Source organism: Embiotoca jacksoni, unplaced genomic scaffold, assembly GCF_022577435.1.
Source record: "Embiotoca jacksoni isolate LCO1_2020_lvr unplaced genomic scaffold, fEmbJac1.0.p SCAF_22, whole genome shotgun sequence".
NCBI classification, from domain to species: Eukaryota; Metazoa; Chordata; class Actinopteri; family Embiotocidae; genus Embiotoca; species Embiotoca jacksoni.
Window position 1 is genome coordinate 7767190 of NW_027185363.1, and position 26346 is coordinate 7793535.

At 39.5% G+C, this 26346-nt stretch overlaps 1 protein-coding gene across 5 annotated transcripts in view; it reads left to right on the top strand.

The window, feature by feature from the left end:
* Window positions 1-25979, top strand: part of b4galt2 (UDP-Gal:betaGlcNAc beta 1,4- galactosyltransferase, polypeptide 2) — a 163954-nt gene extending 137975 nt beyond the window's left edge. For all 5 annotated transcript variants that reach the window (XM_069157679.1, XM_069157676.1, XM_069157680.1 and 2 more), the window contains exons 7-8: window positions 12924-13028; window positions 21271-25979. In XM_069157679.1, coding sequence (XP_069013780.1) covers window positions 12924-13028; window positions 21271-21421 — 256 coding nt within the window. In that variant the 3' untranslated portion in view covers window positions 21422-25979. The remainder of the gene's footprint in view (window positions 1-12923; window positions 13029-21270) is intronic.
* Window positions 25980-26346: the final 367 nt, after the last annotated feature.

The window sequence follows — 26346 nt, forward strand, 5'->3', positions numbered from 1 at the left end:
GACTTTTTAACTGTATGAATACATTTTACTGGGCAGTGGATAGCAGCAGCCTACGTTGTGTAATTTTCCTCCCAGAGATAAATAGAGAAAAGCTTTTTATCTGTTTTATTTTGAAATACAAGCCCTTGAAGCTGAAAGGGCTCTAACAACGCGAGCTCTGCTCCTGCTTGCTTTGTTAGAATCCTGTAGAGTGGAGGATGGAGTCTCCAGCTGAGTGAACTAAATGGCTAGCCAGTTCAGTCTCTCAAGATCCGGTTTGGAGAAGAGGGGTGAAGGGACGGAGAGATAAAAGAACAGCGGTATACATCAGAGTGTGTAGCGCCCGTGAAATCTGCCTCTGTTTTTTCCCTCTTGTCGTTAAAAGGAAGCAGAGTTCATGGGTTTGAACCGCGCAAACAGCCACCACTGTCCATCTGCTCTTTTCTTTGAAAAAGAAATTACCAAATTGGTCTTGTAGACCGTCTGCTCTCTGCTTCAGCACCTCTCCCTCACTCTCCTGATCCTCCTCTCTAACCCTGCAGCTCTTCACATCTCGTTTCCTATCTCTCTTGCTTGCTTCCCTCCAGCAATTTCCTTTTTTATGCTGGTTTCGATGCCTCGGACCGTGGCCACTGCCTGAAAAAGGGGTCCTGCTGGCTTAATGCCAGCCCAAGGGAACTAGCTGTCTCTGGTGCTCAGTTTGGCCTGAGCCCATCGTGGAGAGGACACATGCCACTTACACAACTGCCAGAGCCACTTGCCCCAATCCCACCCCTGTCTAAAAGTTGGTGGATGTTGCCGAGAGAGAAAGGAAAAGGAGTGTTTTATGTTCTCACTATCCTCTCACCCTCTCTGAACTCGCAGCAGTAGCCTTGGGCAAAGACTGTTCCTGTCCCAAGGGCTTTAATGCCAGCCTTCACCCCACAGACACACACACACACACACACACACAAACGCACACACTCACTCACTCACTCTTTCCATACCCCCTCTCTCTCCTTTCCTTGCCCTTTCCCCTTCCTCGCTGTAAACCTCGCGGCAGTGGCTTTCAACAGAGCCCGAGCCAGCATCGTGTACACATGCAGCCGCAGCCACTCGAGGACTGCACGTGTTTCTGTGAAGCCTCGACAATGGTGTAAGGATATTTTTAGCTCAACACTTTAAGAATGACAAGCGTTTGATAAGTTCAATCACACATCTAGATTGACCCTTGGGTCAGGCCATCGAACGTTGTGCAGTGTTTTAAATCTCATCTTTAGACCTGTTTTTTTGTATTTATTTTTGTATTGCCCTGATTTATTCTTGTTTAATCAGACATACACAAGACACACTGAAAACTATAAGTCAGCTTGGATAGGCTCCTGCCTTTGACCCAGTATAGAATACAGTGAATGTTGTGTAGTGGACCATAGAACACAACCTTTGAAGATCACAGTATGTGATATCCCAGTTTAAAAAAAAAAAAAATCCATCACATCATGCCTCTAAGGCCAGAGATATACTTGCTCTAAACTACGCATTGACGTGCACATGAAGGCTGCCTCGCGTATCCTGTGTCTGTTTGGAGCGAAGGTTGGGAATAGGAATGTCCTCAGAAATTAACGCAATGCGAACAGAAGATGTGATTTACACATAATCAGTGAGGGCGGTGTAGGAGCAGCATAGAGATGTGCCAGGGGCCAGCAACCCATAGAAACCATGCCAATGGCGTGTTTTGTCCACCTGTGATGTCAGAATCAGCAAAGTAGTGACCACCGTAGTTGTCGACACGTTTTTCCGTTTACACCAAAGAAATCCAGATATTCTCGGTATGTCCTTGTTTACAGGAGGTAGTACAGAGGCAAGTGTGAGCAATAACATTTATGACATGATAGTCGTGAGAAGTTGCAGGATGACTGCAAATAATAAGAAATAGTCCAAGGAACTCTGAGCCTCGGGGTATAATGACAAAAAGCCTTCGAGATTGCATGGATGAAACCAGGAGTCATTTTTTTCTTCTGGTTTGATGATTCAGTTGTATTTGTATTCACAAGGTTTGACAGGGAAAACAAGCAAGCCCCCCAGGGCAAATAAAGAGCAAACAGGCACATTTTCCTTATGATATAATACTTGCTGTACGAAAGTCACAGAAAGAAGCCAACATGACACAGTCGAGAGCACCTGCTTGATGCTGGAGTTCAATCGATGTAGGGTGAAGACGAGGTGAGGAAGGGAAGCAGCAGCGAACAGAGAGAGCAATGTGAACGTGCAGCAGAGATGACACTGAGGCAGGTCAGGTCGGTGTACATAATGCAGCCGCTGATAGTTTAATCTGAAAGATTGGCCTGTGTAGAAAGGGCCCGGGATCGAACCCAGGACATTTTCACTGGGAGGAGACAGTGCTAACCACTGCACTACTGTGCTGCCTGCCATCAGACACATCATGTCAAATCTGTCCGAAGCATGAAGGCGGTGCTCCTCACATACTCATCACTGTTTTAAAATACTTGTGTTGGTGCAAAGACACAGAAGCAGCAGGTCTCAAACCTCAGGACCACTGACTAGGTATAAAACCTGGGAATTATTATTGATGCTGAACTGAATTTTTAGACATACATCAGCAGCATCACCGAAGTATCTCCCAGAGCTTCTCAGGAATATATTTTTTTTTTAAATCCCCCAAAAAAATCAATGCTTTTGCTATCAGCAGATAACATTGTGATTTTTTTTTTTCTGTAAAAGACATTCAGTAGCTTCAGCTGAATCAGTACAGCCATCAGCAAATTGATTAGGACCCCAAAAATGTGATTACTTCAATTCTAAAACACTTTGATTTGACACCCGTTGATTATAGTAGTGATTTGAAGAGTTGGTTTCTGGTCTTTAAAGCACTTAAAGGTTTTGCCCTTTGATATTCTTCTGTCATGCTTCCACTTTATCAGCCTAACAGATCCCTCTAGTCACATGACCATTTTCTCCAAATTCCCCAATTTCAATTAAAATTAGAAGGAAGATAATCCTAAAGTATGGTCAGCAGTTCAGGTTATCTACACTGTCATCTTTTCAGAATAAACATTGGACATGTTTGACAATTTAGAGGTTTTTAAGCTTTTAATTAGCTGTATGTCTATGCACGCATGCTGTCTGACTGCACTGTGTCTTTATTACTTATTGTATTATTTACAACTGTTTAATCACTGTTCTACAAATAAAGTTGAACTTCCCGGATTAGGGTAGATACAGCCAGGAAACAAGGACACAGAGGAGTGTAACATACAACATGTGCCCTGTCTGTAATCCAACTGGTGACATTACAAATACAGAGTTGCAAAGTTTGAGATTCTAGAGGTAAAAGTCTGATTCATTTTTCCAATAAAAAATTTAATGTAGCTCAATGTTGGAGTTCTTCAAAGCTTGAATCGCTCAGCTGAATCATCAAGACAAAAGATGAATAACTGTGTCAGACAAAAATCTGGTTCTACGAGAAAAATCGAAAAGTACAAGCCAAACATCAGTTAACTACAAATCCCAAGGCAAGAAACTTATAATCACAGAGCAATAAGCAACCACAGCGCCATGTTTTCTCCACAGTTTTGACAATGAAGTCCTTTGAATTCACTCTGGCTCTGAGTTGGCTTTTCCATGCAACCCTGGCTTATGGGTTTTGTAGTATCTAGACCCAACTGCAATGACAAACTAACAGATAAAATGTGATTTCTCAGAAACAAAGGTGATTAAAAACATTGGTCATAACTTAAACCTTCATGATTGCAACATCATCCAAGAGAGTCTTGTGTTGTGAAAAAAAAAAAAAAAAAAGTAAATCGGGATACATGTCTTCCAAAATTAAGTTTGGTCTCCCAGAACAGTTTGTTTGTTGAAATAGCAATACAGATCTTCGGCTCTGTGGGATTCTTCCATTTCTATTGCTACTGTATGTAACTTAACCAGTGATACTAGATAGTACTGTGACCTTCCCAGTGATATTTAGATCTTTTTTGAGTTTTAAAACTGAGTTTTTTTTTTCTCGCCTCTGTTGAATTGCACTAAAAAGCACAATAAGGAGGAATATGCCAATAGAAACTACAAGGACTGAAGGATAGAAAAAGGAAAGATGCTCAAAAGGAAATGAAAACCAAGTGTGGGGAGTGGAGAGGAGGTGAGTGAGAGAACTGAAACATTGAACGGAAGTTACGGTCAGAGAGAATAACGACAGTCAGAAGCTGCTCATACAGGAAGTCCAAATGCAAGGAAGCAGTGGAGCAGAAAACTACCAAAAATGCAGCTTAAACACCTTTTTATTTGATTAGCCTACCCTTTTAAGCAGACACAGATCTTGTCAAAGGGAGTATGTGGTGTTAAACTAAAGCTGCTTTATCAGAGGATTATTTAACGAATTAAGAAGACAATAGAAGTTTGTTGTTTTCTACAGAGAGAAAAATCATTTTTATCATGCCAAGAAATATATTGATTGTGTCCCACTGATAGCAACAAGAGTTACATTTCCTTATCAGTGCTTCACAATGAAAAATAACATAAAAGTAGGACTTTAATAGAGTGAAAAATCATTGCTATGGTTGTTTAGTGTTACATTGTGTCAACTCATCATCTCAACAAATTTTAACATTAGGTTAATCATAAAAACGGCAGAAATTACATTTATTCTTGCCTGAAAATGTTCCTCTCTCCTCTAAAACATCTTTCCACTGGGAAGCCATACTTTCCTAATATCACATAAATCTCTGTGTATTAGCTTTACGGCATTTTACTTTATTTTAACTCAGAGAGTTAATACAAATGTATGGAATGGTCAAAGTTATAATATTAACATTTAAGGTACAATGATTCACAACATCAACTTGAGGCCTCGTTTGATCTGCTACCGTTTGCCCTGTTAAAATTACACTTCCTGTATTCATTTCAAATTAAAAGCCATCTAGTCTTTCAGTAGACAGAAATACGCCAGGGTGTGCCCACTACAGGCTTCAACAAATACAACTACACTCATTCTCAAAAGTAGCTTTTTAGAAATACAATTATTCAATTTGGGTCATTTTATTGGGCTCAGCTGACTTAAAAAAAAAAAAAAAAGAAGTAAAGTTTGTACAAAAAACACTAAAAGCAAAAGGCCATTCGAAGGTGTTTCACTCTTGCAGCAACCAGATGTGTTGCTGCTGGGAGAATAATTGTTTCTATTTCTCCTGTTCACACCCACACACCTCACTTTTCTATTACTTTCTCTATGCTGCGCATCTTCCAACCATCACCACCCACTCCTCCTCTTCCTCTCCCATCTCATTTCTGCAGGCAGAGGGAACTGAGGCAGGACATCAGACTCCCAATTCTCCTCCACTCCATTGCTCTAATGCAATTAACTCCACTGGTGGGAATAAGAGACAATAGCTGCAGAAATTCCTGATTAATCCAATCAAATAGGTCTGTGGTCTGTGAGTGCATGTGTCTGTCTCCAGACCAATGTCCAGAATGCCGTAGCCTGCAAATGAAGCTTTTCATGATCAATCATATTAGTGGGAAGATATTTTTTTCTGAGGAGAGACTCTGCCAGACAGTCCACACAATTTGGAGCTTTTCAAGTGGTGTCTCTGTTAGTTAGAAAGACTAAACTGTTTCATGGCTTCTCTCCTGGAGTCCAGCTCTGCTTCTATGGAGGTTTTTATTCCATGTAGAATCGTTCAGTATTTGACTGCTTCAGAATAAAAGCCACAAAACATGTCAGCAGTTTGAATGCTTTTAATGTGAAACGGGAACAGCAGGAAACGTTTGACTTGTATTAGTTGCAATTTAATGCCGCTCTGGCACGTTCAGTGAAAAAAAACAAAACATAAAGGCTGATGTAAATTAGAAGTGTGATGCAAGATTATTTTCGGCAAAGTTTCCTATGAATCTCCTTTGAGTAGGCACACACATTGAGGGGGGGGCAAACATGTCACAGTTAATTGTGTTAATTATATGATAAATACCATGTTAAAATGGCATAGAATCAGAGACCAAGTTTTCTTCTGTAGTTGTATGAGTCTTAATTGAATCTACCTTCCACTGCCCTAATATTTACGCGCTGACTTCTTTCACAGCTGTTGTCTTTTAAGATCAGATTTCAATTTTGTGCGTCTTTGATGCCTTTTTATTGTGTTTGATACAGTTTTATCGCTCTTACTTTCTAATATACACTGACTGAGCTCTATATTAGGAGGACCATGCCAAAACTGTTTATGCCTCTGCTTCAAGTTGCATGGATTCCACGAGATAGTGACAACATGTTTTTAGGACTCTGTTTAGGGCCATGTTGACATGATTGCATCATATCATTTCTGCAATATTTCTCAACTGCATGGTAATTCTGCAAATATCCTGCTATACCACTGAATTAAGATCCAGTCATTGAGGAGGCAACTGAAGTCCACTGAACTCACTAACACATTAATTAAACCAGTTTGAGTTTACGTTTGCTTTATCATATGGAGCCTTATCTGGAAGGAGCCATTAGAAGATGGTAAAGTTTGGCACAAGTTGGGATCACATGGTCAGCAACAAATACTCAGACAGACTGTGGCATTTAAATGATGATTTATTGGTATTAAGCGAATTAAGAGTACCAAGAAAACAGTCTCTACACCACAACAGTATGCCACCAAAAAAAGCCTGAACTGCTGACAAAAAGCAGGTTGGGTTCATTGATTCATGATGTTGACATCAATTTCTCAGCCTACCATCTGCAGCCTCTGCATACAGTAAAGTTCATCAGATTCTGCTACTTTTTCCAGTCTTCAACTGTCCAGTTTTGAAGATTATGTGCCCACTGCAGCCTCAGATTTCTGGTCTTGGCCGACACAGGTGAAACCCAATGGGGTCTTTTACTGTTATATGCCATATGCCTTCAGGTTGGACGTGTTGTGAATCCTGAGATGCTTCTCTGCTCAGTACAGTTGTAAAAGAGTGTTTATCTGAGTTACTTTGGCTTTTCTGACAGCTTGAACCAATCTGGCTATTCTCATCTGACCTCTCTTCTTGAGAAGGCATTTCAATCTGCAGAACTGGATGTCTTTTGTTTTTTACTATTATGCGTAAACTCTAGAGACTGTTGAGAAAAGAGAAAATTCAGGAGATGAACAGTTTAAGAAATGCTCATAGTAGCCTGTCTGGCACCAACAATCAGGCTAATTTTTAAAGTGCACATTAATTGAAGCTCCTGACCTATGCATGATTTTATTCATGAATAATTGTATGACTAAGCTGGTGTTCCTAATGAAGTGCTCAGTGAGTGCATCTTACTGTATGATATTGAATAACTGACTCCATATTAATAAAGCTTATTGGACAGTGGTGTACAACAGTGGAAATAGGCCCAGGACTTTATTGCTCAGTATAGAAATATATTAGAAAGTTGTCAAAAAAAACCCGCAAAAACCAACAATCAGAATCTCATTTAATCATATCGTGGCATAACAGGTCTCTGTAAAATTCAGTGGTCTGCTTCTGTGGGTTTTTTTTCTTTTTTTTTTATCTGTCTGCTTTCAGTCTTCATCACTCTCCAAAAAAGGTCCCCCACAGTGGGGAATTTTACAGCAGTCACCCACCTGCGGTGTTTCAGTGGAGGTGGCTGTCGAATGTGTCGTCTCCGAATCATATACATCACAAAGGGGACACTGAGGCTTTCCATCCTGCTGCTCCACTGTATCCTCGCTGCCCTTTCTTACATAATATTCACACTGTGCTGTCACACTATGTTACCGCCTCCTGCCTGTCAGAGCCGTGGAAAATTATCACTGCACTCATCTGTCGCTTGAGTGTGTGTTACTGTATGTGTGTGTGTGTGTGTGTGGGGGGGGGGGGGGGGGGGGGGGGGGGGGGTTTGTGCTCTGGCAGGAAGTTATGTTTTGGTCAAGGACACACAACTCTGTACCGTCAACAGGAGTAAAGAGAAGCTAGTTGATTAGTTACTACACAGCTCATTACTGCACACACACATGCAAACGTACATTTTCTGTACAAGGTCACAGCCGAGTTTCTTCTACACATTTTCAACTCTGTGTTGTTTCACACCAAAACCCTATTAGACATACTGTAATAACCCTGAGCTTCATTTATCAGGACAATGTGTGACTGTATACGACTGAGGATTGTGTGTGTGTGTGTGTGTGTGTGTGTGTGTGTGTGTGTGTGTGTGTGTGTGTGTGTGTGTGTGTGTGTGTGTGCGTGCGTGCGTGCGTGCATGTGTGTGTGTGTGTGCGTGCGTCTTTGACTAGCATTTAATCATAATGCAAAGTTTCACATTGACAGATGAGGAGATGGAGAGATGGCCCACCCTCTGGGAGTGTTTTATAAGACTTTCAAAGGAGATGTTAAAGGCATGCAGGCAGGGAAGATAACAGGCAGAGATACACCAGTGTAGAAAAAGACTCTGATTTCCAAGAAGGCACTGGTGACATTTTACACAAGTAAACACAAACACTCTGATCTAAAAAGCAAGAAAACTACTTGTATTCTCTCCAAGGATTATGTACTCGATTGTCAACATTTAACACTGAGGATGCTAGAAGGTGCTACAGTCTTGTTGACCAAACCTTGAAACTGCTTCTAATCCTTTCACTACACAAACCGATTATAAATTTGGTGTAATTTTTAACAATAGACGTAGCAAAGTAGCAAAGGTCTTCAAACACCAGCAGCTCAGTCATTCCAGTAAAGCCTGCTCTGCCATTGCTCATTCAAAAATGGTGGCTCTTCAATTAGTTCTTATTTGTTTTTAAATATGTGTTGCATCTAATGGTTTTCATCTGCATTCTTTTATTTGTTTTGGCCATTTTCAGGCAGCGTAACAAGCACAACAGAGCAACATTATCCTTCATCACGTAGTCATGTTTTTGGACCACTTTTTTCCCACATATTCACTTTTCTTTTTGCTCTGTTTTGGTCTCCACCAGCTCCCAAGGGAAACATCTGTCTCTTTAGCTGCTGTATGCTCCACTATTTTGTATCAGCTTGTCACCAATTGTGTCTGTCTGCTGTTTTTTTGCTCAGCAGGAATTGTTTGATTAAACCAGTCACCTGCTGGGACGTGATATGGTGCTAACGTGAGCTATGAGACAGAAGCAAAACCGCAATGAACACGTAGATGCTAAAACTCTCTTTTGTGTCTCAAGTCAAGTCATTTTTCCTTAGGCTCCATCTAACAACCAAGTCACTCTTCAGTATGTATTATTATTGTTTAACGAAATCATTTGAGCCTTAAATTGGGACCGAGCCATTTCGAGAACAGAACTTCAAAGCCCAAACTAAATGCTTGTGTCCACATGTTCACGTTTTGTCATCTGTAGACTTGGACCTTCCGCACACTTCACATTTACTTAAGTAAGTGATATATTAGATTTTCACACGTTATGTGCTTCATGTAAATTCAACCACACCTCACAGTCTGTTACAACTGGTTCCACAATCACAATCACTATAATAATTTAATGTTGATGCTTGTGACTCCTGTTTGGGAAAATGTGCGTATTTCTCCCAGTATTTAATTTTGTCAGTTGCTTTAGGGTACGTAGAAAACTTCTTTTTTTTCAATTTTTCTCTTTAAATTTTGGTTTAAATGGTTTTATTTACAAACAAAAGTTCAAACAAAAGTTCAAAGCCCAAAAGGGTTGAAGTTTCTGTGTTGTCAGGGAGGTCAAGAAGTTGTCAATCATGGCTACAGAGGCAGTATGTGTGATCAAAACAGTCCTTTTGCCGTGCTAAGAAATGCACACAGGTCATAACACAGCCAACTACAAAGTTGTCTTCATGGAGAAGAAGACAAGAAATTGTTTGTCTGCTCTAAGAAAATATTTCATGAATTGAATCTCAGAATATAAAAATAACATATTGAGACTGATACTGAATTAGATGAAGAAGAAATGATTCACCACTGTTGAGCCTCACACACTCTGCATGGCAAGGGGTACAAAGAAGATTATTTTAAGATGCAGAAATGTGCATAATGTTAAACTAAGCTCACTGAAAAGCTGAGGAAGAGAAGGGAAGGGCGGTCTTGCTCGCTGTCAGGCTCTCGCATTATTTGCTCCATAATAAATCTCTAAATTATGCAAATGCATGCAAGCTCACGTGCGCGCACACACAGGAACAGTGACAGAGGTAGTCATCTATTCATGTGTGCTAAGTCAGCAGAGTCACTGAGACTTGAGAGAGAAAGAAAAAGAGGCAAAGACCTAGAATTTATTTCTGGTGTTTTGATGGAGTTTGCGTTTTGCTTCTCTTGATATGCTTTTGATGGCTGAGGGCTGTATTTTTGGGTTATTTACATTTCGCCGGTCTGTAAAGAAGATGAGAGGAGGAAAAATGGAAGGTGAAGGGGAAGGAAAATGAATACAGAGAGAGCAGAGACACGAGAGGAGATAAGCGGACGAGGACGAGGAGGAGCACCGTGAAAATAAGCAATTCGTGAAGAGTAAACCATCGAGGGAAGGGAAGTGGCGAAAAGAAAAGAAAGAGGGGTAGAAAGAAGCTGAGGGCTCGAAAGGAAGGATTTAATATGGAAAGAAATAGAGGTAAAGAACAGATTAAAAAGGACAACGCATGAGGATAAGTTGGACCAATAAACCGAATACAGCCACGGTTATCATCAATACTGGAGCAGAAGGAAGCTGCTGGCATGTGGCTCAATCCAGAGTTTAAAAAACATTCCTACCACCATCTGTAAAGCTGTTTTATTTGGGGAAAGGCACTTATTTATGGAGATAAATTAAGACGTTAGCTTAGCCTAGCAGACTGGAAGCAGTGGAATCCGCTCACTTCGCTCTTTTCACTGTTCAAAAGTAGCTACACCTACCGACACCTCTAAAACACATTTTATCTCACAACAACAATTAAAAAAATTGTCCGTTTGTAACTTTAGGAGGAGTTACATATAGGAGCTATTAGACTGGAGCTATGGCTACAGTGCAGTCTGATAAGTGCAGGTTTTATTTGTGGTGTCTGTATAGGTATCAAGCCTTGCTACTTAACTGGGAGAAGCCGTTATTGACCAGAAATATCATTTTGATAGTAGGCATATTTTTTGGGCTGGACTGCGGCAGTGGGACCGGCCGCGTAAACACAAATGTTTGTCGTGTATCCTTTTCAAATTAAAAGCCAGAATCCAGCCATAGTTTTGACCTTGTCTTGTTTACTTTTAACAGAAGCTAACACATTCTGGCATGTAAATCTCAGAAACAAAATTGTTTTTGAAAATGTTGAAGTATTTCTCTCGTCGTTGAAAAGAAGAAGACTTACTCCTTGGCAACAGCTGAATAAAAATGAAACATGAGAATGGAAACTGCACTCAATTGAATTGAAATGTGTTCACATTTGGTTCCTTGAAGCCAAAATATTTTCACTATTTTGGGTTTGAGAAGCAGTTGAGCCTTTTTTTTTTGTTAAGAAGCTAAGAACCCTTGACCTTTTACATCAGCTCCAAGTAAAAACTTTAACTTTCAATATACTGTACAAACATTTGGTACTGGCCTTCAAAAAGTCAGGTTTAAATACAAGGTGGAGGAAGAAAAATGGAGGCAAGAGGAATAAGCAGATAAGAAAGGAGAAAGGCATGAATAAGCAAACTGAGGAGGTGAAAAGAAAGAAAAAGGAGTTAATCTCTTCATTGGAAGTGTAGAGTAGACGAGCAGTTGTTGAGGAGCAATATCAGGCATGGATGCTTTTTAAGACAAAGAGACCGCACGAACCAGAGCGTTACGATGAATCACAATTGCTCATTCAGTACACACATACTCAATCCTTTATGTTGTTGCAGGTATGAATATCAATGCCTCTCTCAACCTCTGGGTTTAAGTCAAGCTTTGTGTGGATCACGTCTGTTGTTTGTGTTGTCTGCACTCCATTTGTTGTTGCATTAGATATAAATCTCAGTTCAGATATGCCCTTGTATTGAATCTTGTTGTAATGCAACGTTCCCACTCAGTCTCCCAAGTTCTGATCCCATGCTTTGTTTTAACTGAAACGTATTTTAAATCCTTGTCTTTTCCCCTGATGGTGTCTGTAAAGTTCACAGCTCTCGGTGTGGAACAGTTTGTTTCTCTTAATGGTGTCTGGCCCTACATGGTGTCTTTTATTTTTATTTTCTTATTTTTTCTAAAAAAAAAGAGCCAAAGGAGCTTTGTGTTGGTTCATTTTGCAATGTGCTGTGTTTATTATGATATGTACTCTTGTGGGTAAGTCCAGCCCTGAGAGTCCTGTGTGAAGGACTGCAGTGAGCTTGACCACCAGGCCTGCTTTAGAAGTCAAACAAGCACATTTTGGTGGAGTTTTTAAATATTTATTGACTCTATTCAGGTACTTCTGCCCTATTCTGCGCCCTATTCACAGAAGTAGTGGGTTATTAAGGGATAGGTATAGATTTATCTTACTGTAAATATGTTAAATGTAAAATGTTAATCGGTTGCTGCCCATACTGGTTGTGAAGTAATCCTCTCCCAATAAAACTGCACTGTAAAATAGCGTGTGGAAAGTGTCCATTGCTTTACACTCAACCTTTGGATCATTTTCAGTGCATCATCTGGGTATTCACTGCATGTTTCCATACTAACAGTATTAACGCACCTATGCACTCAAAACTTTTTTAGTATGTAAGTACACACTTTGGACCACAGCATCTGTCTGTATGCAGCTAGTCAAATATGATGATACCCACCTGTCACTCAAAGCAGCCCCGCCCTTAATGATGTGAAACGTTGAGGCTTAATACAATTTAAACATTTGAGTACAATGAGTTAATTTAATAAAATAACTGTTGGATTAAATAATAAATAGGGTTTACAGCCTTTCTTTGTTTTCCTTCTGTTTATTGCAATTTTTTTCTATGATCTACCTGTTTTTTTTTCTTGTTCCCTCTCTGTCTCTGCGTTTGTTTCCCTTTCTTTTTCTCTTTCTAATAGATATTGTATCTGTATGTGTTACAGGATCACTCTGAATGGGATGAAAGTGTCCAGGCCAGACGTTCGCATCGGCCGCTACAGAATGATTAAGCATGAGAGAGACAAACACAACGAGCCCAACCCACAGAGGTACTGCATCATTGTCTGAAGTCGTTCTCCTGCTTTACATTCAGATCGATCGTGCTGCTTTTGTTTCACTGCAACACAGTTCAGATGTTTCTTTACAAATTTATCATCTCCATTTAAAAGAATTATGATTATGTGGCGATGCAAGAGGCATTAATAGCAATGGCTTTTTAATTAGTGTTAGCTACGCAGCAATAAACTGAAATGTTACATCAGTGAAATGTTATCATGATTCCTCTGTTCATTGTCATCCACATTATCCACTGTCAGTTGTCCAATTTTGCAAGACTTAAATGCTAAAGATACTTTTACCTTTAATCAGCAGTGGTTCAATGAGCAATCTGCCCTTAATGTTTCACTCCCACATTGTGTACATTCACACCTGGGAGCTGCCCACTATTAGTCCAGCACTCCTGCTGTTGCCCAGTAAGAAGCTCCTCATAAGAAACTTCAATGAAAAGAAAAATACTCCCTTTAATACACCTTTAAAGTGTTACAATTTATTATTAAAGACTGCTTCACCAGAAGGCTAGATTTATGTGCCCCATTTTTTGTTTGAAAGCAGCATGTTGACAGCCTGAGAGTTGGAGTTTCTGGGAAGTAGCTATTTCATTTACGGAGGGAAGGTTTAACGTGTAAAAGACGCTTCACTGCTCCTGTGATATCACAAATTGTTGTTGTCTTCTTGGGAAAGACAAAATGAGGCTGGTCTCTTCAGTAGTAACAATGAGGAAAGAAAGGCGATTCTTATTTACCTTTACCTACCTCTGATCCTGTTATTTATTAAAGATGATTTATTTTTCATGTCTCTGCAGTTAGGCTCGAGGACCCCTGGACATCACTAATGTTTGTGATTGCAGGTTTTACAAAACATGTTTCTGACCATTTTCAACCAAAAAGAGTGAAACATTGCACTTCTTAAATTTAATGTCCTGCATTCATTCTCTTTCCATCTGAATATCTCCTCCCACACTTTATTGTGCATGATAAAAAAGTATGAATACAACATATATGCAGAATCGCATCACCACATAACGCACCCAAGTCTGTATGATTTGATTTAGTGAACTGGTCTTAGAGCAGTTGTTTTTTTTTATACCATCGTGGTAGCAGCCGCAGCCACGCATTATGTTTTTAGGATGTCTGTCATCCAGTCCTATTCTCATGCAAGGTGTATCTCAGGGAACGCCTTGGAGGATTTTCTTCAAATTTGGCACAAATATTCACTTGGACTCAAGAATGAACTGATTCGATTTTGGTGGTCAGAGGTCACTGTGACATCACAAAACACATTTGTGACCAAAACTCAACAAATCTTACGCTAATCATGACAAAGTTTCGCACAAATGTCGAAGTGATGACATTTTATATCGAAAAGCTTCTTTGCAGCACCGTCCATATTTGAAGCACTGTCTGCTGTCATGGCTACAACTTTGTCCTCTATTAGAATCAATTGTATTGGTCAAATTCCTTCAATCTTTAATACAATATATATCTGGATAAATATGGATGTAAATTGGAACTTGCCTGGTTTTCAGAGGCATGCAACCACAAGGCAGTAATTCTAGTTTATGCTTAGGTCACATTTGACCATGTAGCAGACAAACAGAGAGAAACAGTTTTCCTATAACTGTTAAAACATTTCAGTCCTAACAAGATGTTAAGAAATTAATGTCAGAGGCCATTTAAATGCATGAAGACATGAGGACATGTTAAATATATAAGATACTTGCATTTCAAACATGCCACAGTAATTTCTTGGCCTCACAGTATTCATTGAAATTCCACTTATATGCAATTAAAAGAAATGCTGAAAGAACTCAGTGTCTTTTGCTGTAATATCAGTGCAGTGTTGCCAGAAGCAACATTGGATAGGGACTTCAAATGCAAGAGCGTCAAATTACTGAGCAAAATTTCAATAAAAACAATTCGCGTGACGACAATGGCCTTTCTGGTCACTGAAAGAAGGGAAGATTTTCAAAATGCCAAGGACAAAACATTTTCAATAAACCAAAAATTGCTTTTCAGAGATGCAGCCCAGGGGCTTAAATGTTACTCTTTTGAATACACCCATTTAAATTGCTTTTCAGACAAATGCATAAAAATGTTTCCCTTATAAATGTGTTATTTTATGGTTTGATGAATGAGACCCAATATGCAGAGATGAGCCCTTCTAGACACATTAATCACCAGGAGTATAGCACCTCACATTAATCTTCTTAAACGTGGATTATCACTGTTTATTCTCCTGTAAGAGCCCCTGTTTTCATGCCTGGATAGGCTGTGCAATGATGCCTCTCAACACGAAAATCGATCGCTGCTCCAGGTTGGACAGAATTAAGATATACTGAAATCTGTTCCCACTTTGAATATTATTTCAATTTGATATTATGTGACATTATTATGTTGCAGGATTGTGAGAGGACTGTGCTGCCTGGTGGCTCACAGTGGGGTCTAGTTTAGTTGTGGCTCCTAAATTGGTTCATAAGAAGATTAAAAAGTGCTGGCAACTAGAGTCCTCAGTGAAAAAGTATTGACTGTGTTTGCTGCAGCCAAATGGTTGATTTAAATTTTGCAGATAGCCTCTGAGCCTATCGTCTGATCATTTTTTAATTTAATCTGGTTGTCTAAATGAGATCAAGGTCTAGTTTTGCAAGAAAGACTTGAGATCAGCAGACGAAATGATACAAATAATAAAACGCAGCCTGTCACACAAATGAAACAGAACAAAATCTCTGAAAAGGTCCAAAATGAAAACTTTAAATTCATCCAGTTGCATGAGACTTTTGAGTTTAACCAAAAGTGTGACATCATCTGAAAATGTCAGAGAGGTTGTTTTTTTTCTGCTACGAGCACTCACTGAAACAAGTGAGATATTAGTCATCCATCTGGCCATGGTTTAACTTTCAAACTAACAATCTATACTGTAAAATGGCAGCAATAACTTAAATGTGAAGATGTCTAAAATAACCAGCCCTGAGTAATGTGTCATCCATCATTGTTTTGTGTGTGTGCGTCAGAGAGAAAGATTCAACGATCCCTCAGTAATTGCCTGCTGAAATGACACCAATAGAGATGGCAGGCGGCTAAGTCAGACTAGTTTCGTTGCCTTCATCAAAATCAATAAATCAGCCACTAGACTGAATTAAACTGTGTGTGTGTGTGTGTTTCTGATTGATACCCAATTCTCGCTTTCCTCCTCGTCTTGCCCGTTGCTCGGCTCTCTCTTCGGTCCACGGACTAGACTTCCTCAATAGGAGGTGACACCAACAGGGACGCTATTTATTTGGGGTCGATACATTATTCATAACTGTGGCGAGAGGCAGAAAATAGCGACCTATTACTCGGCGCAAACTTCATTTTTACAGCCCTCCTGGACACTCATTATAATGTCTCGGAAGTTTCTGCTTAAAGGATCTTTTGAAAGGAATTGGGATTTGGACTTAAATAAAGCATGGCAGCTCAGAATAATCAGGAAGCTGTGAGAGGAAGAATGGCCACCTCATGGCAGTATTCAGGCAGTGTGGGAGGAGGGACGGGTGTTTTTCTTCTCCTTTCTGTCTCTGTGTCTCTCTTTAGACATGACATGTTATTAATCACTTTATTTTGTTGCAGTTTTTTAAGGCTTTTCTTTCTCCCTGCTGGAAAGTGTGAAATTGATTGAATCTATCAAATCATCAGGTATTTTTTCTGACTGAAAAAGTTCAACTGTTTGAGAAGAAGGTTGAAGATTTGAGCCCGAGTGGTACTGGATCTTTTGGGCCGATGCTGATACCGATATTAGGAAGTTAAAAATATTCTGATATCAATATATGGCCCAAAATGTGGTTATCAAATACTTGTTAAAAGTAATGGAGATAGGATATTTTACAGATAGTTTACCAATAACCTTTATTGTCCAATATGACATCAGTGTGTTGAAGCAGTAATAGTATAAATAACAGCTAATTTCACAACAGTTCTTCCAGTATTTATTGAGATATTTCAGTCGGGACCGAAGAGGTGGACTAACTAACTAATTAACCAACATTGCTGTCTCTCACACAAGCAAAAAAATAAACTGCAAGGCATTTTAATTTATGTACTACGAATTAAAAAGTACAAAAAAAGAAAGGCTGATTAACTACTTTGTTTTCCCTAAGGAACTTTATATGCAGGTCTGTGCTTTGTTTGGGGTCATCCCATGTGACGTTTCTGCCTGACAGTATGAGCAGCAAATGTTTATGTAATCTGTACAAAAAGGTTTTTTGAATGAGAATGAATCTTGAATCGTTCTTCATCTGCACCCAACAAGTGACAAAATCAATTTGTCAAAGATTGTTCTTGCAGAGGTCTGCCACTCAATTACGCAGATAAACTGAGCTTCTGTTTTCTGCTTTTTGTTTTCAGGTGCAGCTTTTCTGTGTAGATTCAGATTAATGATTGAGCCTTTTGGGAGAGTTTATCTGAAGTACCTGCTGTAATGTCCAGCTTTTACCAAGGGAACCGTTGTCTCGACTGCCTGATGAATGTTTACTATCTCCTCTGTGCACACACAGACACACACACACACACACACACACACACACACACACACACACACACGCACATGCATACACACACACTCAGATATCCACACACTCTCACACAGGAGTCCATTCTCTCAGCCCCTTCTGAGATGCTGGTTAGGCATAGCAATGAGATATTGTGGCCAGCGGAAGTGAGAAAGAGGCACATTCATCACTAGCCGCGAGTATCAGTTAACGCACGTACGCGCGCAAGCACACACACACACACACACACACACACACACACACACACACACACACACACACACACACACACACACATACACGCACGTTCTGTCTGGCAAACAGCTCTTCGTGAATTGCAATTGAATGAGTTGCTCAGTAACATTGTTCAATATTCCATTCATACGTTATCATCCTGGGACAGTGCAGAGACAGAGGGTGTGTGTGTGGGGGAGTACTTGGGATGATGTGTGTGTGAAAGCATCCTCTGAAAATGTTTATTTAGCATGACCATGACTTATTTTAAATAATTTAAAGAAATGGAAAATGGGCTTTTTTTTTTTTTTGGTACCAGAGTAGATGAGAAAACTGGTTTAACTTTTGTTTATAGTCACGATGAAGCTGCTGGCTTCTCGTAGCTTAGCTTAGCTTAGCTTAGTTTATCTTAACTTGGGGAAAAACTGGAAACATAAGAGGAAAGTAAAAAAAAAAAATCCACCTAAAAGTCTAATAGAAGAACTGAGACGATACACCAAAAAAAGAGACTGAAACTGTCTTTTACTGTGTTTAAAAAAGAAAATCTGATTTACTAAGGAGTGTTTGCATTTGCTATTGGTTACTTTACTGTCATATTTTGAAGATTTCTAATGATTACAGCATTTTCATGTTTGCATTGTTCAAATAAAACCTTAAATCAAGCTTTAATGTTTTTTTTTTTTTTTAATTTTTGCTGTGGAAAATGTTTCTACTTTTCACAGTTCTAGACAAGCAACTAAAGCTACCAAAAACTAGCCTACCGTTGAGTGTTTAGCTGCTTTTGTCAGTCACATTATCAAATTATCACTTTTATTGTTTAATTGGGGTTTTTTTTGGACTGATTTGGAAAAACAAGACATTGCATGTTAGTTACAGAGCTTTTGAGGTGCTTTTTTCAGAGCCAAACTTGCTGCTTCTCCCCTCAAGTCTTCATGCTAAGCCAAGCCAACTCGCTGCTGATGATCTTCACAGAACAGACACGAGAGCCCTATCGATATCCTCCTGTTGCTCTCAGAAAGAAAGCAAATCAACGAGTCACCCGAGCGAATTATTCCCTCGACACATTTTTTTCTATCACAAAGTCAAGTGGGCTAACTCCAAGTATGACACTAGAGAAAAAATAACCCTCAGTCGCTGGCTCGAGAAGCTATTGTTGAGATCCTAAACCGGAAATGTTTTCCTGTGAGACCGTCACTGAAATTAAAATAGAGTTTTACTTAGCCCAGTTAGGATGTCTGGAAATCAGGCTAATGAATATGTAAGGAGGATTGTCTTTGTCTCGCCCTCTAACTCTCTAAAATATAAGTAAGTGAGACTAACAGGCTGGAAAGGATGGTAACAGCCTACAGATTGGGTGTACGTCCATCTGATATTCTCTGTATATTTGTGGGGATTAATCTCTTCTGTATAATCACCACCGTTTGATAGATTCATCCAGAGATTTTACTTTTTCTTCCAGTTCTCATCTGTGTCATTTCTTTTTTTTTAATATCAGAACACTGTATCTCTCTTCATCTGTCCCTCTCAGATATATATTCATCTCACTGCATCTATCCTTCATTTTTCTTCCCTGTCATGCAGCTTTAAAACACGATGCTTTTCCTCTTCTCCACCCTGACCTCTCCTGGCTCTCTTTCTTTTAAACTAATTCCCCCTCCTTTTTGATTGAAGAGACAGTTCTTTCTAGAAGTCAGAGACCACGTAACTCTATTTATATGTTATTGTATTATATTGCTCAACGGAAAGATGCTTGACAACGTTTTTCCCAGCTTCCATTTATGCCATTAAAATTCTTTTTGATTTGATTTATGAGAGACGGAAGAAAAAAAGCACACCAGATCTTCACTAGTCAACTCTCTGACAATGATCTGCAGACTCACTGGTCCATGTCGGACTGAAGTGTCAACTCCAGTTGTAGGTCCAAGCATATCATTAAGAAGGCATCTTTTGTTGCAGTCAGTCACTGCTGTCTTTTAAACAGGATGTTCACGGCTGGCTGTTTGCACACATCAGCTCTTTCTCTGTTCATAGATAAACAAAAAAAAGACATTTTAAGACAAGAGTGTTGCAAACACACTGTGGCCTCGTTTCCATTCTGCAAACATTGTTACTACTATGAGGGTTTGTGTTATGAATCCGTTTTAATGCCAAAGGTTGTATCACCCACTGAACTGGGGCTCAGCAGCAGCAGAAGCTCTGTGTAGCTGTGTGAATTCTTTTTCCATCTTTAATACTAAAATAAAAGCAGATTCTGATGTAACTGCTGAATCACAGCCAATAGAAAAGGATATTCCAGCATAATTCACACAAACCTAGGCGGATATTGTGGATAATACTCTTGACTGAGTCGTAGTGTGATGCCACAGCACCACCTGTTGGTCAACATCTGAAACCTGGTGTGCATTTTATGTCAATCACAGGATATTTTCACGTCATTTCTTTCATGGAACAAACATCAGGATTTTGACTTTCTGTGGGTTTAAATGTGAATTTTCTTAAGCTGTTGATGGAGTTTATAAATGTGTCTCTGAGTTGTTGGTTACATCCCTGTATAACATATTTTCTGAACTCTATTTTCTTCCTTCTCAACTTCTGATGTCTATTTCCATCATTTTAATTTTACTTACTTTCTCAACTGGTTTAACCCCAAACTTTTGAGATATTTCCTATTTGTGCAGTGTCCTACATGTATGAACTAAGGAAGCTACGTTTGTGCATACTCTGTTTTAAATGTGTACCTGCACAACAAAGCAGGCATGCTCTGTTTCAGTGATTCATAACCTTGGGGTCGGGACCATGACAATATTCATTTTGGTTTATTTACGGTGCTCGAAGTTATGCTCATTTTTTAAACACCTTCTAATCTTTGCAATTTTCATGTCATTTAAGGATTCTTTGGTTATTGAAATAGGAAAACAAAGGACAGTCTTTGATTGAACTGGTCATTCCTAACATTTTTTTTAAGGGGTCATAGGTCAAAGTTCTATTTTATGGCATTGCAGGTGCCAGGATCAAATATTTGTCTCAATGAAGGCTGAGTGACAGAAAACTTGCACTGGAAAACTGCAACAATAGTTGCACTGGACCTAAAAACGAAGGTCCCATTTTATCCTATATTTTCATCTCCTTGTATCTACTCATTGCTTTGCAGCTGTGGTGATATTATTTGGAGACAATCCAACAGAAAACATGGTTGATGATTTATGTTTCCTTGTCCACAGTGCAGCTCTGTAATCCTCTGCATTTCCTGAAGTATAATATTCATATACAACAACTCCAAACCTCCCTGCGTCCAAGCAGTCAACCCACATGGACTCACACAAGCATGCATTATAATACAGGCAGATCATTTCATGTAAAAATCAGGACTTTGCATGTTATTGCTACTTTGCTTTACTTGCACTGAATTCAATCTAATTTTCTTCATTGTCCTCCCTCTCCACCCCCTCTACCTCCTTCCTCTTCCTTCCACCCATTAGATTCAACAAAATACAGAACACAAAGAACACAATGAAGAAAGACGGCATCAGCTCTCTGACCTACAGAGTGGTTCAGGTCAAGAGGTATCCTCTGTACACAAACATCTCTGTGGAGATCGGCAAGCCTCCGCCTCGACCCTTTAAGGGCTAGAGGGAATTAAAGAGAGCAAGGGGAAGATTAGGGTGGTGATGCACATCGACTGGCGTGGAGGGGGAAAGATATGACGAGGAGAACTTAAAGGAAGGAAAAGAAAGAAGGAGAGCGTTTACCAAACATCTGGAAGGATGTGGGATCAGAAATGAGAAGACAAAACTAGTAATAAGCACATCAGAGTGTCTCCTTCCCCCTCCCCCCTCCCTCCCCCCTCTGTTTTTTTTTGGGGGGGGGGACTTCAGCTTGATATTAAGGACTCAGGCTCTTTCCACCTACAACCTCTTCAAGCAGCCGATGACCAGTATCACATCTACCTTTTCTTTACCAATCAGTGACTTCAGAATGAAACTTGTGGACCAAAGTTGGAACATCAGCGGCTGACTGAAGGTTGGCATCAAACTTGGAGTCTTTCCATTAACAATCTGGAGGGCATCCAGCGGCATATCGACGGACGACCTCGACAGGAACTGTTGTTGTGAGATTAGAAAATAATATCATGTGACACTTTGGCCTATTCTGGAAATGTTGTACTGCATTCAGAAGGATTTACTGACACACCTTCAGACTTTTTACACAGAGACAATAAGAGAAAGGTGGAAGCGAGGTGAGACAGCTGCCTTTTGTGAAATGAAGTATGAAGAAAATAACCTTCTGAGGATTTACAGTGGCGGTCAAGAAAGTGAGGATTGCCACTGGAGGCAAGCTGTAACTTTACCATGATATAAAGACACGCAGTGATGAACTATGGAACTGTTTGCCTATCAGAGACAGCAGCTTATCCTGACATGACGCTAACAGACAATTTATTATTGACATTTTCATCAGGGAGTCACCTGTTTGGATTTAATTACTCAATCAAACCCTCTGCTATCAATTAATGAATGTGTATTGTGCCTGCATCTACAGCAGAAGACTCAAAGCAGTGCCGGCGGAACATGAACACTCTGATAAAACATGTTCGACGGCAGCAACAAACACCGGAGAACTCTCTTTTGGTTCTCTTTTTTTTATATATATATGAACTGAAAGTTTGGAAACTGGCTTGTTGGAAGTTTTGCAACAAAAGTGAATATATTGAAGATATGAAACGTTTTCTCCTGTGTGCAGTGTGGTGGAACTACCTTTGGGAAAGCATTTGAAGTGGAATCAAGGGACTGAAGACAGATGGCCCGATGTATACTGACAGCTCAGATATGATTTTAACCCCTTGCGGCACATGTGGCGATTATGTTTCCGCAAACTTTGTGTTTTTCACTCAACCCGAAGAAAGATAGAGGTTTATTTTGGTAATCTGCGCTTTCAGTGGTACATTTTCCTCTTTAGAAGACAGTCTGAGGTACTTTAATGTATTATTCTTGAGTAGAAAATTTGATATTTAACCATATTTTCTGAACACATAAGGGGGACAAGCATCAGAAATGAGCTGTCAGGATGTTTTATAGGAAAAAAGCATTGTGGGTATAGAAGCTGACTCTTTTACACAGGCAAGACGAGGTGAAAAGTAATCAATTCTCAAGGTCTTTTTTTAAACCTATGGTGTAACCTGGAAGTCAGTTTTTTTTACAAGTATCACAATTCATAAAAAAATCGATTGATACTATTAATATGCCATTTTCTCTCTCTGCCATCTTTTTTTTCAATCTTTAAGAAAAAGATGATATCTGGAAAGAGGAAATTAGAAGGTGATGGTGCTCTGCTGGTGGAAATTGTGAATTTTAAGGCAGTAATGAGAAGTCATCGTTTGAGCAGTCTGACTGACGTCTCCATTGCTGCTTCAAATTTTATCATCATCAGCTGCCATGCCTATATTTTAATCTACTTTATATCACACGTTCAGATTTCATAAGTGATGGACTAAATGAATCAGTCAGTTAATTTTCTTTTATTGCAGAGAATTTTCTTTTGAAACTTTTTGCCTCATCTAAGTTTCCCTCTGTGAAAAAGCAGCCAACAAAATATTGTTTTATGATTTATTCAATCAACTTATTGAAGCCTTTGACTGTTTTGTGCTTTTATTACACATCGCTCTTCTTCCTCTGTTTTATTTTTCCTCGTCTCTGCTGTTGATGCTGTTACTGTTGACGCCTAAACACCAAACTGATGCCTTGAGAAGTGATCTGTACTGAGGGGGCGGGGAAGGATATCTTTTATTCAAAGGTCATTGTTTTGGCTGTTTGTTGTGTGGTTTACGATGGGAAAGCCTGAAGTGAACATGAACTTGTTTCAGTGCAAAAAGAGGGAAAAACATTACCATGAAAAACATATCTTTAAAATTGTGTGAAATCCTGTAATTGTTTGAATTTTCAAATAACCCAGAACAATTTGGGGCTTTTATTTTGGTGAAAATTGTGAATTGTTGGCCTCTTCATTGATCAGCCTTGAAGCAAAAATGTTCCCATCTGTTTGGCTCTCTGTTATCTTCGCCTCGAGCCTGTTGGAAGGTATGATTGCTCCTCTGCTCAGCACACACTCCAAGACACACACACACGCGCAGGCATTCACATTGTCCTTCCTTTATTTTTTCACATTATCTCCTTTTTCATTGCCTTTTCTTTCTTACTCTGCCAGTTCGGGCTGTATCTGTCAATGGCGCACTGTCGTGCTTTGTGGTGGACCCACTTCAGGCACAGCTGTGCCTCACAAGAGCCCTCCGTCTTTCAATAGATATCGACAGGGGCCCTCTTTGTGTCTCTGAATCTCTGCCACTCTTCTCTTTTCTTCTCAGCACACATCCCTATGTGTGAGTCCCTCTGTCTCCCCGCTTTTCTCTTCCTCTCTCCTTTTCATCAGACGTACATTTTCCCATCCACTCTCTTCTCTACTTTATTCTTTTTTTGGCTGCACTCTCCTGTTGAGTTTCCGTGTCCTCAGTAAGGACGCTACACATGGAGAGGTCAATACAAGCTAAAGTGTTTACAGCTCACCCTGTGCAATATTACAGATTCATTCACCTCTATACTGCTTATCCTGCTTTGAAGTCATTATTGGGGACGTGAGGTAGAAATATTTTTAATGGTTGGTTTTCCGTCAGTTTGTAATGCATTCATCGTTTTCTGTTTTAATTCTAATACACCTGTTGATTTGAGAACCTAATAATCAGTATATAACAGATGAAATTAATGCAATTGCAGAAAAAGAAAGGAAATGGGATATCCTGACTTTTAGGCACTCTCACTGTCAGAGTGCGATGTGATATTTTGGGAAGTTTGGGAATATTATTTAGCAGAGATAGTTTACATAGTTAAATCGTGAGTACAAACGATGCATTACGGCATTAGAAAATATTTGTATTTGATGAAAAGTCAAAGATATGAAAACATAAAGCTGACATTGTTGATGAAGAAAAAATTGTTACGTGTGAGACCATCAGTAGGCAGAAGCTGCAATTACGCTGTTGAGAAAACTGATTTCACCATTTGCAGCTTCAATGATTTAACTTCTGAATAAATACATTCACAAAATATTCAACCTATTTTTGAATTGGCAGCCACTCTGATTGGCAAGTGTATTTATATTGCACCATTCAGACACAAGGCAATGCAAAGTGCTTTACAGAGGCACAGAAATACATTGAAAATAAGATATTAAGAAGAAATTTAAATTGCATTTAAAACACAATAAAAAAAAATGCAAGTAGTTTATGTTGCTTTAAAGAAGCATATAAATTCAAGACATTGAAATTATAGTTCCATATTGAATTTACTGGAAAGCCTGAGTAAACAATCATGTTTTAAGCCCTGATTTAAATGAGCTGACAGGTTTAGGTGTTCAGGACGTTTATTCCACATGTGGGGAGCAGAGAAACTAAAAGCTGCTTCACCTTTCTTGTTTATCTGATGAATGCTGAGTAAACCCCAAAAGACCTGAGAGGTCTGGATTGTTGTCTCTGACTGGCTTCTCCTCCATGGCAACGGCAGCGGGGGCTCATGGGTACTGTGAAATTTCGAGCTGTCTGCCATGCCAAGCCGATAAACATGACAAGTAAACTGAACTGTGAAATTGGTGGAGTGTCGCTTTTAAAATGATCAATTGCATTGTATTGATGTGGCTTCACCGAGGCTTCTAAACCACTGGAAACCCTTCATTAGTTACGAGCTGACAGTTATTGGAAAAAGTAAATGATAAACTGTAGCAGAAGATAAACAGCCCCAGTGTGTGTAAACAGTAACATGGTCGAAAGATGTAAAGATCTGCAACAGAAACTTTAGCAAAAATTGTATTTGAAATGTTTCCTTTACTTGAGAATAAAACAACTGTGAGGAGCGTTTGATGTTTCTCATTGGACTTTTGAAGCTGTTCCAGCTGTCAGCCACACCTCAGCTACTTCAAGTATTCGAAACCCTTTTTCAGATCCATTCTTTGCTCCTCTGCTGCTGACAGCAGCAGGCAGGACTTTCAGGCCTGTGGGTGTTTTTAAAACTTTACTGTACCTCTAGCTATGGGTTGTTTTTTTTTGTACATTGAATGTTGAAAATGTTATATCTTATATAGAATGCATTACGTCATATCAAACCTACTTTTTCTATACAATCAATAAATCTGATGTTGAAGATTGTATGACGGTGCTTTTTTCAACGTGTGTGAATATTTTTTCTCAGGTCACTGAAGAGTCCCAACAGTCCAACTCAGCTCATAAGAAATTAGGTTTTACCCGCACACTGTGGTAATCCACAGTTTCTTAATGTAAAAGTTTTAGCAACCATGTTTCCTGTCTCCTGTTGCCGTGACAACCCACATAAACCTGGTGTCACTGTGTGGCCTTGCTGACTCTGACACAGCTGTACTTCCGCAGCCTTTATTTTCTTCTTTACCTTCCATCTAAAAGCATGAGCACATCTTTATTGCTTCAACAGTAAAGCTGTGTCCCTTTTCTTCGGTTGTTTCGCGGGAATCACTGTTTCCAAAGTGTCTGCAGAAAAGCT